Source organism: Zeus faber, assembly GCF_960531495.2.
Source record: "Zeus faber genome assembly, chromosome: 13".
NCBI lineage: Eukaryota > Metazoa > Chordata > Actinopteri > Zeiformes > Zeidae > Zeus > Zeus faber.
The window spans coordinates 18,215,022-18,231,111 of NC_137198.1; the positions used below are offsets into that span (position 1 = coordinate 18,215,022).

Here is a 16,090-nt window from a genome sequence, read left to right on the forward strand (position 1 = left end):
AATGCATGTATGGACCCACATTTAACCCAACGCGTTCCGTCTCCCTCTAATATATTTTTTACTTTCTGGTGATGGACATTTCCTTTTGGCAACCCGGTGGCCCCCAGAGGAGGGCCACAAAGCCGCGGCACGTGTGCGTGTGTATGGGGAGCTATCAGACCGTAAAAAGAGGAGGGTCCGGCGTGTGCCTCCGCCGCGCACACATTCATGTCGTAAACCGCGAAGTGCATCTGCTGAGCTATCTGCACATCCTCCAACGAAATTCGCCGAAGCCAGACCGTGAGCCCTCCCACTCCCACACCCAAACCCACTGGGATCTCGGTTGCGTGTGATTGGTCGGGGATGCTGCAACAGGGGGCGAGAACAATGGCATCATTCCGGCATAAAAAAGAGTGCAGCTATGCTTCGGCGACGAAAACATTTCAGCAGCAGAAGGATCGATCGTGTTGAGAGGTAGAAAGTCCGACAGGCTCCTGGTGTGGTCACAACCTGGACACGCGGGACTCCTCTCAGCTCTCCAAAGTGCCTTACCGCCTCCGCCGCCCGCCAACATGCCCAAAGGATTTCTCGTGAAAAGGAACAAAAAATCTGCACATGTTTCCTACAGGACTCGGTCGGACGAGGATGACCCCCAGGAGAGAGCCGCCCCGGCCGCCTTGCGGTGCGAGGCGGAGCCTTCGCCGCCCGTGTCCGTGGCGTCCAGCCCGGAGCGCGCCGCTGCGTCGCCGGTTCTCGCGGCGGACGCGCCGGTCGCCAGGCTGGAGCAACCGGCGCAGTTCGGCAACCCGGAGACGGCGTACCAAGCCCTGTACAGCCCCACCCGGCCCGTGAGCAAAGAGCACGAAAGGGGATATTTCGAGCGAAGTTTCAACCTGGGATCGCCTATCTCCGCCGAGTCCTTCCCCACGCCCGCCTCCCTCTCCAACCTGGACCACCTCCCGTTCGCCCCCGTGGATCTCAAGATCGGCACCAGCAACAGCAACCGCAGCGGCACCACCACCACCACCACCACCAGCAGCACCGGCGGTGCCAACATCCCGGCACCGGCCGCTCGGGCCGGCTCCAAGAGGCCCGCCACGGACCCCGCGGAGCGCAAGGCGAAACCTTCCTCCAAGAAACCCAAAGCCATCCGAAAACTCACCTTCGAGGACGAGATGACCACTTCGCCCGTGCTGGGTCTCAAAATCAAAGAGGGGCCCGTGGAGGTGAAGCCCCGGGCGCAGTCCGCCGGGGGGAGCAAGCCTTTGGGGGAGTTCGTGTGCCAGCTGTGCAAGGAGGCGTACGCGGACCCCTTCTCCCTGGCCCAGCACAAGTGCTCCCGCATCGTCCGGGTGGAGTATCGGTGTCCCGAGTGCGACAAGATGTTCAGCTGCCCGGCCAACCTCGCCTCGCACCGCCGCTGGCACAAGCCCCGGGTCGGTGCGGCGGCCGCGCCAGGGATGCCGCCGTCGCACGGCGCCAAACCCGGCGGCAAGCCCGTGTCCGAGGAAGCCAAAGACGCGCTGCTGAGCGACAGGGACACCCCGAGCCCGGGCCTGTCCGAGTCCGGCTCGGAGGACGGTCTGTTCGACTGCCAGGTCTGCGGGAAACGGTTCAAGCGCCAAGCATACCTAAGAAAACACACGATGGGACACCAGGCCCTGCAGAAGAAGATCTACGAGGAGCACGGGTTCCAAAACACCCGGCAGGTGGAGGAGCGGGCTCCAGCGTCCTCCTCCTCCCCATCATCATCATCATCATCGTCATCATCATCATCATCATCATCATCATCATCATCATCATCGTCATCATCATCCTCAGAGGAAAACTCAAACCAAAGCCCCCTCAATCTGAGCCCCGTGGACTGCCTGCTCTGCCCGGTGTGCGGGGAGAGCTTCCCCTCCCGGGCCGGCCAGGAGAGGCACCTGCGCCTCATGCACTCCTCCCAGGTGTACCCGTGCAAGTACTGCCCCGCCACCTTCTACAGCTCCCCGGGACTCACCCGGCACATCAACAAGTGCCACCCCTCCGAGAACCGCCAGGTGATCCTGCTGCAGGTGCCGGTGCGCCCCGCCTGCTGAGCGCAAGACGGACCGGTGCCTTTTGGACGGGGAGCGGGAAGAAGACGAAACGTCGCTTCGGAGAAGGGAAAAGGAAAAGAAAAAAAGATGTCCGTGAGAACTTAGCCACGCTGTAGGCCAACGACACGGCGACTTGATGTTTAAATGGTGTCCAGTGAGGGGTGTCCTCCTCATGCCAAGCAGTGATTGTTGAACGCTTTCTCTCTGTGTCCTGAGGTCTAATTTGAGATTTGTCCCTTTCTCTCCCTCTCTCCCTCTCTCTCTAACGAGTTTACCAAGAGTTGCAAAGCGTTAGTTTGACTGTCAAAAAAGGGTATTTTTCTATAGCTTGTAGACCTAAGAGATGTTCAAAAAAAAAAAAAAAAAAAAAAGTCCCATGAATCTTTCTTTCCATCATCACCGTAGCTTTACACTGAAGCGTCGTCCCCTTCTAGTAGAACCACAAATGCCTTTTAGAATAAAACAAAACAACAGTCTGAATAGTACAGAAACATCCAAATTCCGCTGTATAACTGCCTTAAAGTCAGCATAGATAGTTTTTTATTTTTTTTTTAATTTTTATTATTATTTTATTTTATTTTGAATGCTATGGCACATATTTTATTCTTGAAGATTGTTGCAATATTTTCCATCCTAATTGTATTTATTTATTTACTTATTTATTTATTCTAATTATTTTAATGTAACTTATTGTTGTGTTTCGTGTGACTCTTTTTGTGTGAATCGTTCTGGCAGTTTACATGTCGTATAGCCAAATGTTGTTTTGTTTTTTTTTGTTTTGGTTGATTTATTTTGGTGTCAAATTTTGTCCAAATCGAGTTGTGATCATCGTCGTGGGTCGGTGTCTAATCTTCAGCCTCCACAGCTCTTGTAAAACGTGAAGCTCTTATACCTTAGATGCAATCTTTTGTAAGGACGCGTTATTTTTCAGAAATGTTATTTTGGCTTTTATAGCGCTCTGATTGTATGTGCATATCGCTGTTGTCTGACTAAATAAAAAATATTTTCAAAACGACCCTTCAGTTCCCAGTGCAACTTTCTCCAGAACGAAAAGCCGAAACTGTGCCACTTTTTGCGCAACTACGAGTGATAGTAAATAGGTTAGTGAATTATACATATTTAACGTTGACAAATTAGTAAAAAGAAAAAAAAACGAAAGAAAACGTTTTTTTTTGTTTTTTTTGTATCCAAAATGTTTTCGTTTTATTAATTATATCTTTTTACGGATGGTCTGGGCCTGTCTGACACCAAATCGCAGTCAGCACTTACTTGGGAGCGGCTCATAAATTCAGCTTAAACCGTGTCAGTACACGACAGGAGGACAGAGAAGGTGGAGGGTCAGATCACAATGAGCAGCCTGGATCCAGACTCACTGGGTTGGACCTTTTTATTTTTATTTTAATTTTTTTTAAACCCAGGACTGGAGGGATTTATTTCCCACAGAGAAACTGAATCAAAAACGTCAATTTACAAAATTGACATTTCTGTAGCCTAACTTCTGCGCCGACTGAAGCCAGTTGGTTCTCTTAACTCCTGGTCAGTCTCTGCAGGGCTGGGTGGTCATGGGCGCTCCAGACACTGCACCTGTACCTCCTGGTGGGATGTCATTATTGCCCCCACCTTCTCCTCCCCTGATCAAGGCCCAGTAGAGAGGGAGACAGATGGGAGGAGGGTCAGGTTTCCCCTGCTGCTACTGGGACAGGGTCACAGGGCCCATGGCAACAGCATCATCACTTACACACACACACACACACACACACACACACACACACACACACACACACACACACACACACACACACACACACACACACACACACACACACACACACACACACACACACATTCTTCTGGAAAACCTTCTGGCTCACTCGGCCAACAAATAAAGAGACACAGGAGAGGTAGAATTTCAAATTGGTTTTAATGAAATGTTTGAATTTTCACATTTCTAATAAAGGTAGCAGGACTTCGGTCATTAAAAACAGTTTGATATGTTCACAAGTAATGATGCTTCAAGCTTTTTTTTTCCTCTTCCTCATATACAAAGATTATATTACAGGCATTAATATATTTATATTTAGAGGGCAGCAGAGCCCTCGATTTGTCACAATGTACAAGGGATCCTAAATCAAGGAAAGAAATATCCCAAAACAAACTAGAACTAAAAAAAAGCTCCGTTGCATCACATTTTTTTTTTTTTTCCTAAATCAGCACGTACAAGACACATTCGTTAACTTGGTCCATGCTAAGGTCTCAGCTCCTTAACACCAACCTGTCTACAAACATCTAAACATTTACAACATAGAACCCTGAACCCAGTGGTGATCAGTGGTTGTCAACGCTCCGGGTGCACCGATCTGGTCCGCAGCGACTTATCTATACATTCAAAGATACGCAAAAAAAAATAATTAAAACTTGGGGTCTCCGGAACAGCCGCGCACTTTGGATCCTGCGCACTAGGCTGTGGGAATGCAAGACGGTCTGCGATCAGTCCGAGGGGGGGGGGGGGAGGTGAGAGACAGAACAAAATTGGAGGAGAGAAGGGTGAAAGTAAGGCATAATAGTGCAGCAGATGGGGATAGTGTTACAGCTCGGGCGGAGCCCCTCAGAGGCCATGAGTGTGTTGACAACACCTGGTTGCCACGGCAACACACACAAGGTGGCACAGGTAAGAGCACCAGTCTGGCCGTTGCTAGGAGAGCTGCCGGATTTCAGCACCGGCATTCTATCTATCTACCCCCACCCCGCCCCGCCCCGACGCCTCCACCTCCCGGCGGGCTGCTTGGGGACTTCAACATGGGGAAACGGGAGCAGGGGGAGTTGGTGTCATCCGACTCCATTCGCAGGGAGAGACGGAGCCGAGCGGCAGCTTTAATAAAGACTAAAGCGCAGTATCCTGGGTTACAATCTGTTGGTGTGCACTGTGGGAGGGAAAGACACCGACTTTCAGTCACAGGAGGCGGGGGGAGGGAGGGAGGGGGTAGTTTGTTCTGGTTTGCTTACGGGGGGGTGGGGGGGGGGGGGTGGGGGGGGGGGGCATCAACAGGAAGTCGGGACCCGCCGTCCGAGGTTTGTCTCGCACAACAAAGACAAGAGACCCAAGGAATCGAATTATGGGCGGCGGAGGTGGTGGTGGGAGAGGAAGTGAATAGGACAGGATCAAAATGGGCAGACATTACACAGGCACAGAGAGAAGCTCCTTCAAACACACACACACACACACACACACACACACACACACACACACACACACACACACACACACACACACACACACACACACACACACACCAGTGCATGGAGTTAAGATTCACCCGAGGCTCTGTCGATACGGTTTTTCCCTCTAAAACAGCGCATGGATACGTTACACGTCATAAATCACAGGTCGCCTTCTCTATGTACATCATGGAAAACGGGCGAGACAGCAAATCAAACTTAAAGCAATTAACATGAAAAAAAATAAAATAAAAAAAAATCACAGACAAACATTTGATGCTCGTGGTATTGACGAGGACGAGTGCAATAAGACACGGACAGGAATGTTGGAATGTCATATTGGTAGCGCCGCGGGGCAGGAAAGAACAACAGCAGAGGAAAGGGACGGGAACTTATTTGATTACTGGACATGAGCCCCGAGTTAATGACATCAGAAAACAATTACAAACGCAGTCTTTTCTCATTCCGGCAGAGTTGCATAAATCAAAAGCTTGGCAGAATCCATTGGAATTCATTTTTAAAATAGAGACACAACAACTCAGGATTCGGCTCCGGGTCGGAGAGAGGCGTCATCGATTATTGTTGGAAACGATTTAAAAACAAACAAAAAAAAAAAAAAAAAAGGAGAGCGAGAGAGAGAGAGAGAGAGAGAAGCCGCTCACAGTGCTCCCTCAGCAGGAAGACGGGAGAGGACGTAGAAGATCATCTAGACTCCGTAGGCACCATAAGCCATTGGTCCAAAAAAAAACCCCAAAAAACCTTCAAAGTGGTCTATAAAGGGGAGGGGGGCATCAAAACCCCAAGAAAACACAAACCCCGAAACAAGACAAGATAAAAACAAACAAGTGAGAAGGCGCAGATGTTCCTCGAGGGGTTCCAGCCGAGAGGCTCTTTAGCCTTAAGCTGTCATTCAGTGGTTTGTTTTCGTCTCCCCCCCCCCCCCCCTGACAATTTGCCGTCGTCCGCCGCAGCAGGACAAGACCGGACACAATAAGTTAACACAACGTCATCCCGGTTGTATCGGTGGAGGATCCCCTTAAGAGAAATGGCGGGCGCAGGATGAAGGACTTCAGGAGTCACAGGTTCCTACGTTGCTACGGTTCTTCAGCTGAAAACCATCGGAAAAGCACGACGGAACATAAATAGCTTGGTCTCATGTTCTTCTTCCTCCAGCAGTGAAAAACATGGAGACAAGTGGAAATGTATCAAAGTAATCAACACAATCACCTCTTAAATTAACAATAACAACAAAAATAATAATAATAATAATAATAATAATAATAACAATAATCGCAATGCGGTGAGAGGTGTTGTCATATGACATGACGGGAAGAACAATGCACAAAAATATGGAAAAAAAACTGCAGTCATGGTGGCATGGATGAGGTTCTTGAGGGAACAGATCGAAGGCTGTATTTGGGTGGGGGTGGGGGTGGGGGTTGGGGGGGCGGAAGAGCTCAGTTGGACGACTTGCTTATGGCGCTGGCTGACCGTCGGAGCTTCCCCGAAACTCTGTTCTTTGTGGCACGGGGCATCGTGGGCGAGACCTGGTCCACAGAGTCTGCGGCTCCTGCGGCGACGGCGACCTCAGTGCCAGAGCTGCCGGTGAGGGAGCCTGGTGGGGTGGAGGGGTGGGGGGTGGAGGGGTGAGGTGGAGGGAGAGAGAGAGAGAGAGAGAGAGAGAGAGAGAGGCGGTCAGAGATCATCAGAGCCGCGCGCCGACTCGTGCCGTCGTATGCCAGCATGCTCAGTCATGCAGGCGTCCGCCCCCAACCCAGATGGAGTGCAGTGCACATATCATCCTCCGACGTTTGGTTAAAAACAAAAAACAAACATGTGCTTGGGGGCCTGATGCTTTTGACACCTCGCCATCGTACTTTGAAAAAATAAAATGAATAAATAAAAATGTTTGTGATCAAAGCACTCGATGGCGTGAAGGTTAGAACTGCTTTACATGCTTCGATGCAGTTAAAAGGAACTCTCGGTGGACGACGCCCCGTTCCGACAAGCAGAGGTTTGGTCCGGACCCGGGGTTTGGGTTAATACCACATGCTACAAAAAAATAAAAAATAATAATAAAAAATAAAATAAATAAATACTTCAAGCAAGGGAAAAAGTATAAATCCATCGTATGAAAATAAAACATTTATCTCGCTGTCGGGATCGTGTGACTTTTTCCAAGACCGCTTCCCCCGACGTCCAAACCCCTCCCTCCTCGCCCCCACCAAAGGGGGTATCACAGGACGACAAACAGCGATAAGTGCTTTGAGCGCACAAACATCTTTCCGTACACACCCCTCCTCCATCTCCCCCGATTTAAACACTTTGCTGCTTTGTCACGACGGCATCTGCTCGCCTATTTTATTTCTAACCCCCCCCCCCCTCCCCCGTTTGCCATCTCAAGTTGCGGAGGGCTAAGAGGGACGGCAGATGGCCGTGGCGGCAGGCGCGGAGCGGTGCGGCGGACGGTGGCGGCATCCCCGGGCCGCCGCCAGCAGCATCGCCCAGAGAACTACGCGGTGCGCAAGTGCCCCACCAAATCTGCATGTGAATGGGGCGCGGGCCTGTCTATAGGAGCGGGCCGCGTCGGCGAGAGCGGCCCGCGGCATTCCTACACTCCCGAGGCCAAAGCGGATTCTCCCTCGGCTCCCGGGCGGAGTCGAACTGAGATCAGGTCTGTCCAGAGGAGGTGTAGGTGGCCGGGGCCGCTTTAAAAAAAATAAAATAAAAAAAATACTACGCCACCCCACTCTCCCGCTTAATAGACTTCCTCTATAAGTCACCGTTAAATGCACTGTATTTTACAGTCGCTACTCCCCTCGGAGCACTTAGCGACTGAGGTTGAATCAGTTTCTATTTTGTATGACATTAAATTACTGAGTGAAGCGCGGGAGGGGGGAGGTAGATAAGAGAAAGGCTAATGTGTCATCGTTAACGTCATCATGAGGCCGGCATTTCCGCTCCTTACTCAACCCGCATAGCCTCGTGGTGAGAGAGAGAGAGAGAGAGAGAGAGCGGGAGAGAGCACGGGGGAGAGAGAGAGAGAGAGAGAGAGAGAGAGAACAAAGAGATGGGTCTGCTCTGTTATTGGTCCCCTGCAGCAGTTCAAACAAGGCCTCAGACGACAAAGACGTCTTCCAGTGCAGCAGGTGTTGGTCTCGGAGTCGGCCCCAGGCAAACAGGCGCACACTCCAATCCAATCGCAGGAAACAAGTGTGTGTGCGCGTCTGTGTGTGTGTGTGTGTGTGTGTGTGGGGCAGAAAAGAGAAAAGTGTTTGTCTGTGTGAGAGATAAAGGCGCGCCACATGCAGAAGCGAGGGCCCAGAACTGTAGCCGTATTGTTCATGCTGCTACGTGGTAAGGTGCTAATTGTCCCCGCCGTGCATCCCTCTCAATTACCAGCCGGGACCCCCCCAAAAAAAATACAGTATGACCCCCACCCCAACCCACCCCACCCCAACCCCACACACATAAACAGCCCTCCTGCCTTTGTTAGAGCGATTGGTAAATACAGCGTGGTTAGTACCCAACCAGGAGAGGAGGGGCAAGTGGGGAGTAGGGGGAATGCTGGGATGAGTTCAGATGAGGAGAGAGTGGGTAGGTTAGGTTGGTAAGACGCCAGGTTGACAGCCCCAGTAAATAGAATGAAAATAAAATAAAAATAAAAATTTGAATAACAAGCTTCCGGTCCGAGTTGGAGCTTACCTTCATCAAATACCGTTAATCTGACTTTTAATTTTAATCTAAAAATAGAAAAAAAAAAAAAAACACAGAGCAGAGCATCACGTAAGAGAGGAGTGACACACACACACACACACACACACACACACACACACACACACACACACACACACACACACACACACACACACACACACACACACACACACACACACACACACACACACACACGAGGGCAATTGCACACTTGCAATGTAATTCCTTAGAAGGACACTCGTGGTTAGTGATGACTGGAAAGACGAAACGCTTCACGGGATGAATGGAGATGAGTTCCAGGTTAACAGAAAAGGTGCTACTCGCACAGAGATGGTCCGCTGTCTGCTGGCAGCAGTTGAAACCTCTCCCATTCACCACTTTCATTTGTTGTTTTGGTTACGAGGTATCGACGTGCAGTAGGTTTCACACCGACGTTAGACTGGGAAGAGGTTTTGAATAACGGGGTTGAAGTGGTCGGGCAGAGGCACTTAAACGGAGTGTGGGTATCTCAGTGGTTCTGGAAAGCTCTTCTGTCATCTCGAAGTTAGTTCCTTCAGTACCCTTTGCCATTTCTTCAAGTCCAGCGCCGTGGCTGGTTTGGATATCAGCCACTGCGGAAAATGATTGTTTTGGCATTTATTGCCTCCCCGCTCTGCACTCCTGGGCAGAGAAGGCTATGTTCACTACTCTTCAACAGAGGTCTCATTAATACATTGGTTTAAAGCACATTCTCCCTAGACGCTTTACTATTGAAAAACTTACCACTGTGCTGCAGGCTCTCACTGGGCTTGACTTCAGTCCAACGGGGCAAACGGTTAAGCCTTGAAAAAAAAGTTAACTCTCCTTTGCGGAAAAGTGAAACTCACATTTTTGTCACACGTGTCTAAAGCTGCTTTCACACATGCACTGCAACCTTGAAACTATCTGGGCATCACCCGGAGGAGCTGGATGTGTGACCGCAAATATCCAAATCAGTTAGACCGGACATTCAACAGACTCTACCGAGCCAGAACCCTCGTACAAGGGCTGCGATCGAGCGGTATATGTTTAAAATTGCTGCAGTACATCCAAAGCGCAACGTTGGCTGCAGCAGGTTGCCAGTATGAAGTGGCGCAGCCAGCTCTAAAAGAATGCACGGTTTGCGACCTTTCTTTTGGGTATGAAATTTCAAGAATGTCTTACTCTATTGTGAGCTTCTCGTTTTCGAAAAGGGGATTTCAGTTTTTTTTTTTGGAGCTGCAGTGAGAAGCTGCAGCAGAGTGTAAGTTTCTTAATACCAATGTTCTCAGCGAGGTTGTTCTATGACCAGTTATAAACAATGTTATAAACCAACACTTTGATAAGGCCCGGGTTGAAAAATAGCGAACCGGTCCTTGAAGGGAAACATCCACAGGCACGTTAGCTGAATTGGCCTGCTTTTAAAGTTTCATGACAAGGATTTGAAATCGAGCGTGGGAGTAGCTATAACAGAGCCAGTGTGGCAGCCGAGCAGATCCGTGCAGTGGCATGGGAGCATGAAGCAGGGTCTGCATGACAGATGGACCAACACATACATCGAGTCATATGAGAAGATGTCAGCGCTGCTCACAAGCTTGTACAGGGGGACTGGAGAAGAACAAAGTTGCATTTAGGATTAGGATGGTGGGCGGGGGCGCGCTTCATTTAGCGTAGTTCTCATACAGGAATGTGGACAAGAACCCTGAAAGAGCAGTTTTTATTTCCCTCTCGAGGAGCTAGATCAAGCGCACCCCCAGCGTTTGATGGAGGGATGAGGGTGACATGGTGGGGAGTCATGCCTAAAAAGTGTGGAGGAAGCAGGCAGAGAGTCTTACAGTCCAGCTTGGCCCAGGGGTACTCCATGTCCAAAACCATCCCTGGCCAACGCCTGCACGCTGCCATGGAGCATGGGTGACATGTTAGAGGCGGCCATGATAGCCCGAGCATGGAGGACGCACAGACGGACAGCCAAACTAGAGTTCACACACACACACACACACACACACACACACACACACACACACACACACACACACACACACACACACACACACACACACACACACACACACACACACACACACACACGAGGGCAATTGCACACTTGCAAAGGGTGAGAATGAACAGCAATATTTTTAAGCCAGCCACATTGAAGCTAAGCTTGATGGCACACAATGGAGCAGCTACAGAACAAGAACGATAGTGATATGAGTGGAGCATATTTCTATGTATTCCATTCACTGCCTGTGACCGAGATGCACTTTCTACAGCTGTAAAATAAATAAATAAAAATTTTTTTTTATTATATATATATATATATATATATATATATATGAGAGTATATAGAGAGTGTCATTGAGAAACTGTGTGGGTTCCACGTATAAAAAAAAAGGTGTCATTATTTTTCAAAATTGATGTAAATATGACAAACAAAGGGACACTAACACAAAAGGTAACAAAAAGATGGGAATGGCGTAGAGGCAGAGAGCAGCTGCACCTCGAGTATAGGAGGGCGCGCTTCAGCATGTGTACACAGTTGGTTTTAACCCCCCCCCACACACTTGTTTACAAGATTGCCCAGGGAAGGTGATTTTGTAAATTGTTCCACAGCCTCCCTGTCACAGGGGGACCGGAGGCAGCCGCCTGACCCACACCCCTCTGCAGAGCGACTGCAGGCTTCGATATGATATGGAGAGATGGATGCGCACGCACATAAATGTATTAATCTATTTACTGTATTCTGGGGAAAATACGGATTGGTGCTCAAAGAGAGTTTCTGCGGCGTTGATGAGGGCGAGACAACAGCTTCACAGACTTCATTATGGTATGGCCTCGCCACATTAGCAGCGTGAGCAGTGTGTCCCCATGCTGCGAAACAAATCCCTCATTAAGCGGCAAGACAGGTGACGAACCTCCCCGACCGCTCCGTGCCCGGGCCACGAAAAAGTTCAGAGCAGAAATAGCCACAACATCAGCTAATGGACTTGAGGAGGCGGGTCGGGCAATAACAAACTTTAGTTATTTATTTATTTAAAAATCACATTCATCACCCACTCTGCCCCTTTTCTCTCACTCGCTCCTTTGCCCTCTTAATTCTTCCCTCTCTCCTCTCTACTCTGTGTGTGCGCTTCCCTTTGAGTTGTTTGATTCTGTGTATGGAGAGAAGAGGCTGCAGGTCAGACAGGGGGTTTTTTACACCTTGGCAGGAGAGATGGACCCACGGCAGGTATAGTAATGTGGCGTGCCACCTCTTGCCTGCCTCCCACAACACTGTGTGTGTGTGCATGTGTGAGTCACACCCACGTCGTGGGGACCAAATCGTCTATGTGCACATTAGCAGGACCACACATAACACAGTCTATAGAAATTCAGGTACTTGTGATGTTTCCACAATGTAAAGACTACACTGGCTTTCAAAATGCACGCGCACACACGCACACATTAAATAGACACGGAAATGACGAAGAAGGTTTAGGCTATTGTGGAGTGCCTCTTATGTCAGAATAATATGTGTTTACATTTTCAGCAGAGCGGAAAAGTGTGATCCTGTATTGATTTTGGTGCTGCTGCACATCGATTCCAGCTTGTAAAGCAGGAAGGGGACGACAAGATGCGTCGTCCGTCCTATTTACAGCGGACCGATAAGATGCCATGCTGATATTTGTCGGCTGTTGATAGATCACAAGTGCATCAGGGCAGGTGCGTGCACACACACACACACACACACACACACACACACACACACACACACACACACACACACAGCAGTTCATAGTCATTGTTCAGCGTGGGCCTCGGAGGAGAGAAACGAGGAGAAGGAGGGAGAGAGTGACTGACATGGAAAAGAACAAAAAAAAAAGAATGACAAAGCATAATGGAAAAGAATGCAGATGAGACAGACAGAGAGAGAGAGAGAGAAACAGAGTCAACCGAGAGAGAAAGTCGGAAAGAGACTAGAAGGAGTAGAAAAAAACACAGGGAGAAGGAAGGCGGGAGAGAGAGGGAGAGCGTTGGTCCTATTCTCACCTGTCCCACTCATTGGGTAGTAGCTGGGAGAGGGGGAGAAGACCTGTGAGGCGAAGTCTTCAAAGGTCATGACTTCTCGGTGGTTCTGCACAATGGCTTCCAGATAGAGCGCCCGCTCTTCGTAGCTGTTTGGCCGCCGTTAAGGAGGAACAAGGGAGATGGACTGCACATGACATCAAAGTTAAAACATTGTCATTGAGAAAAAACCTTTTCTTAATGGTGGAATTCATGCTCATGTGTTCGTAGCAGAAGGTCGGCGCGGCAGGGGACACAGGAATGGAATCGCACCCAATGCCGAGCAGAGGCGGGAACAACCGGCTGCCAAAACAATGCCATAAAATAAATAAGTAAACAAAACGAGACCACGGGCGCGATGCTCCGGTCTCTCCTACCCTCCCTCTCATCTCTCTAATAGAGCCCCTGCTGGAGGCGGCGTGTCTGGGACCACCTTCCCCGACACGCCGCCTGCCACTTCTCCGTGCCATCAGGGGGAAAATTGGACCCATTTGAAATTCAGAGTGACAGGCAGCGACTGGAGCCCTATGAGGCGGTGCACAGGACGGATGGTTGGGTTTTAAATGGGAAGAGAGAGAGGCTTCCAAAATGGCCACCAGGCTGTGGCAGAAAACCTTCTAATAGCTTTTATCATATCATTATCGTCGCTGTGGCAGGATGAGTCTGCTGCGGAATGGCAGCAAGCACCACAGGAACCTGCTGGAATAAAAGGGTGTGTGTGTGTGTGTGATGGCAAAAAAATGGGAACACTTTTGTGATTTTTCTCTGTATTTATGCAAATTTAATACCGTTTCTATAATTACATCCCTGTCCGTCCTTGGTTGCTCGCTGTCTTTGATGGCCGACATCAGAAAGATTGTCTGACAAACACATGCGCCCTCCCACTCAAACAGGCAGATCATATACCCACACACAGGAGCCCACTTCCTATTTCATTAGATGAGATGCCTATTCCAGAGTGTGTGTGTGTATGTATGTTGGGATGGGATGGGGGGAGGAGGGGGGTTAGAGGGGTTGAAATTCTGGAGCCAAAGCTGGAGCAGGCTGAGACTGAGATAGGCTGGACTGGGCTGAGTGGCTCCGGTCTGGGTTCGATAGATAGCGTGAGACAGCGGCTGGGCAGGCGGCCTGCTATGGGCGAATGCCGCCACAGCATGGGCCAGGGCGGGCATGACCAATGGCTGTGAAGGAGCCGTGGCAAAACAGTGGAGACGGGCACCTGAGCCGCAGATGTGGCACAGGGGAAGGCGGGCGAGCGGGTAAGAGGGAAAAGAAAGCGGCGGATAAAGTGGATAGGAGCGGGGGAGGGGCGTCACTGGAAATTAAAAAATAACTTGTAGGCCTTTTTTTTGTGAAGCTATCACTGGAGAGTGGCATGAATCTTCTGAACTGAGCGAATAAAGGTTGTCCCTTCTTGAGCACGACGTGGCCGGATGTGTTGTGTCACCGTTTCCCGTCATTATCGGGAAACTGTGATGGACAAAGAAAGGGCATCCCAGGCACTGCTGCCATGGCAACTTGGGCTGCAATTGTGTGGCAGGTCATACCCAAGGTTTTATGGATGAGTGGGATATAAAAAGGGGGGGGGGAGAGAGAGAGAGAGAGAGAGAAAGAGAGAGAGAGAGAGAGCGGGTCAGGATGCCTGTTAAAACAGAGAGGACAGACTGTGCTGGGATTAGCATTAAATGGAAAGAAACACTGAAGGGGATTAAATGAACAGGTGAGACGGAGAGGAGGAAAGACTGCAAATAATAAGATACAAGAAAAGATTGGAGAGGGAGTGAGAGAAAAGGAAAGAGATGAAAACAGAAGAAGAAAGAAAGACAAGAGAGAGAGAGGGAGCCTTAAGCCCAGCATGGGTCAACAGAGCCATATGGCCGTCCATTATCAGAGATGCAGATGACTGGGGTCCTGTTATTGAGATTCCTAAAGCAAATATTGACTCCAGCTGGAGCAGACGCTCTGCGACTCTGCGACACACGACTCTACTTCACCATTTCCTTCCGCTACCCTCCACCCGGGGCAAAGGGAGAGGTTAAAATATATACATATTTTTTTAATATAAACACCCCCTCCCCCGAAACTATAATCCAAGCTGGAGGATAAAATGACGGGAGATGGTGTGGTTGTGAAGAGAAGAGGGAGAAACATAATGGTAGGAAGACTGATGCAGTGGCAGAGAGGGAGAGGGTAATAAAAGGTATTTTGGAGACGAGAGAAAGCGAGAGCCGTAATCAGCTCACTTAAGTAAATGCGCGATGCTATCTGTGTGTAAAAATTACTGCACAGAAATCAGGTCTAATGCACGGTGAGGGGTAATCTTGTCCTCTCCCCCTCTCTCATCTTTCTGTTGGTCTCTAATTACTCGGCCACGGGTTGAAGCTTGTTCCCCTGCATATGCGCCCAGGCTGCTGTGCTCCAAGCCGTAACCTAATCAAGTGGCAGACATGTCCAGAACAATGACGCAAAGACGGCATGTTGGAGGACTATATTAGGGATATGCCACAAACACTGAACCCTTTGACACTGACCTCCTTTAGAGAGATAAAAAAAAAAAACATAAATAAAAACATTAACCCACAGCCTCCACTGGTGTGTGCTGAAGCACAGCTAAACATAGGCTGTGCCAGTGTCTGAATGGTCAGATAACAGACACAAGACACTTAACAATATTTCACACATCTCGACAGCAATCTAAGTGTAAATCGCTGCGAGCGTTGATCCAAACCCATTTATCTTTTGAATGACTTATGCTGCATTCACATGGAACATGGTAGATGGGAGCCGGCAAACCGCAAGTCTTGTTAGTAGACAACAGCATGATGACAGACCGGCAGAGAACACTGGCAACGGTACACGGCATTTGCCATGCAAAGTTCAAATATTTTAACTTTTTGCCCTCCTCTGCGACGGAATTACAGCCGGATGTTACGTAGGCGAGGCGCCTTGCAATAAAATATTAGGTTTTTAATTAATAGTAAGCTGCATTTTTATGGCTACATGCATTACTAAAATTTGTAAATATAATAGACATAAAATCATTTAGTTCAATGTATTTT

General features: G+C 49.3%; 2 protein-coding genes across 2 annotated transcripts in view; one reads left to right on the forward strand and one right to left on the reverse strand.

The window, feature by feature from the left end:
• Positions 1–551: 551 nt before the first annotated feature.
• Positions 552–2,060, forward strand: insm1b (insulinoma-associated 1b; the record flags this gene model as incomplete). The annotated part of the gene is made up of 2 exons (XM_080012784.1): positions 552–1,669; positions 1,820–2,060. 2 exons carry the CDS (start codon positions 552–554, stop codon positions 2,058–2,060), a joined length of 1,359 nt encoding a protein of 452 aa, XP_079868910.1.
• Positions 2,061–6,624: 4,564 nt separating this feature from the next.
• Positions 6,625–16,090, reverse strand: part of ralgapa2 (Ral GTPase activating protein catalytic subunit alpha 2) — a gene marked incomplete at its 5' end in the record, with an annotated part of 107,153 nt that continues 97,687 nt past the window's right edge. The window contains 3 exons of the mRNA XM_080012977.1: positions 6,625–6,891; positions 10,826–10,885; positions 13,017–13,141. Coding sequence (XP_079869103.1) covers positions 6,734–6,891; positions 10,826–10,885; positions 13,017–13,141 — 343 coding nt within the window. The 3' untranslated portion in view covers positions 6,625–6,733. The remainder of the gene's footprint in view (positions 6,892–10,825; positions 10,886–13,016; positions 13,142–16,090) is intronic.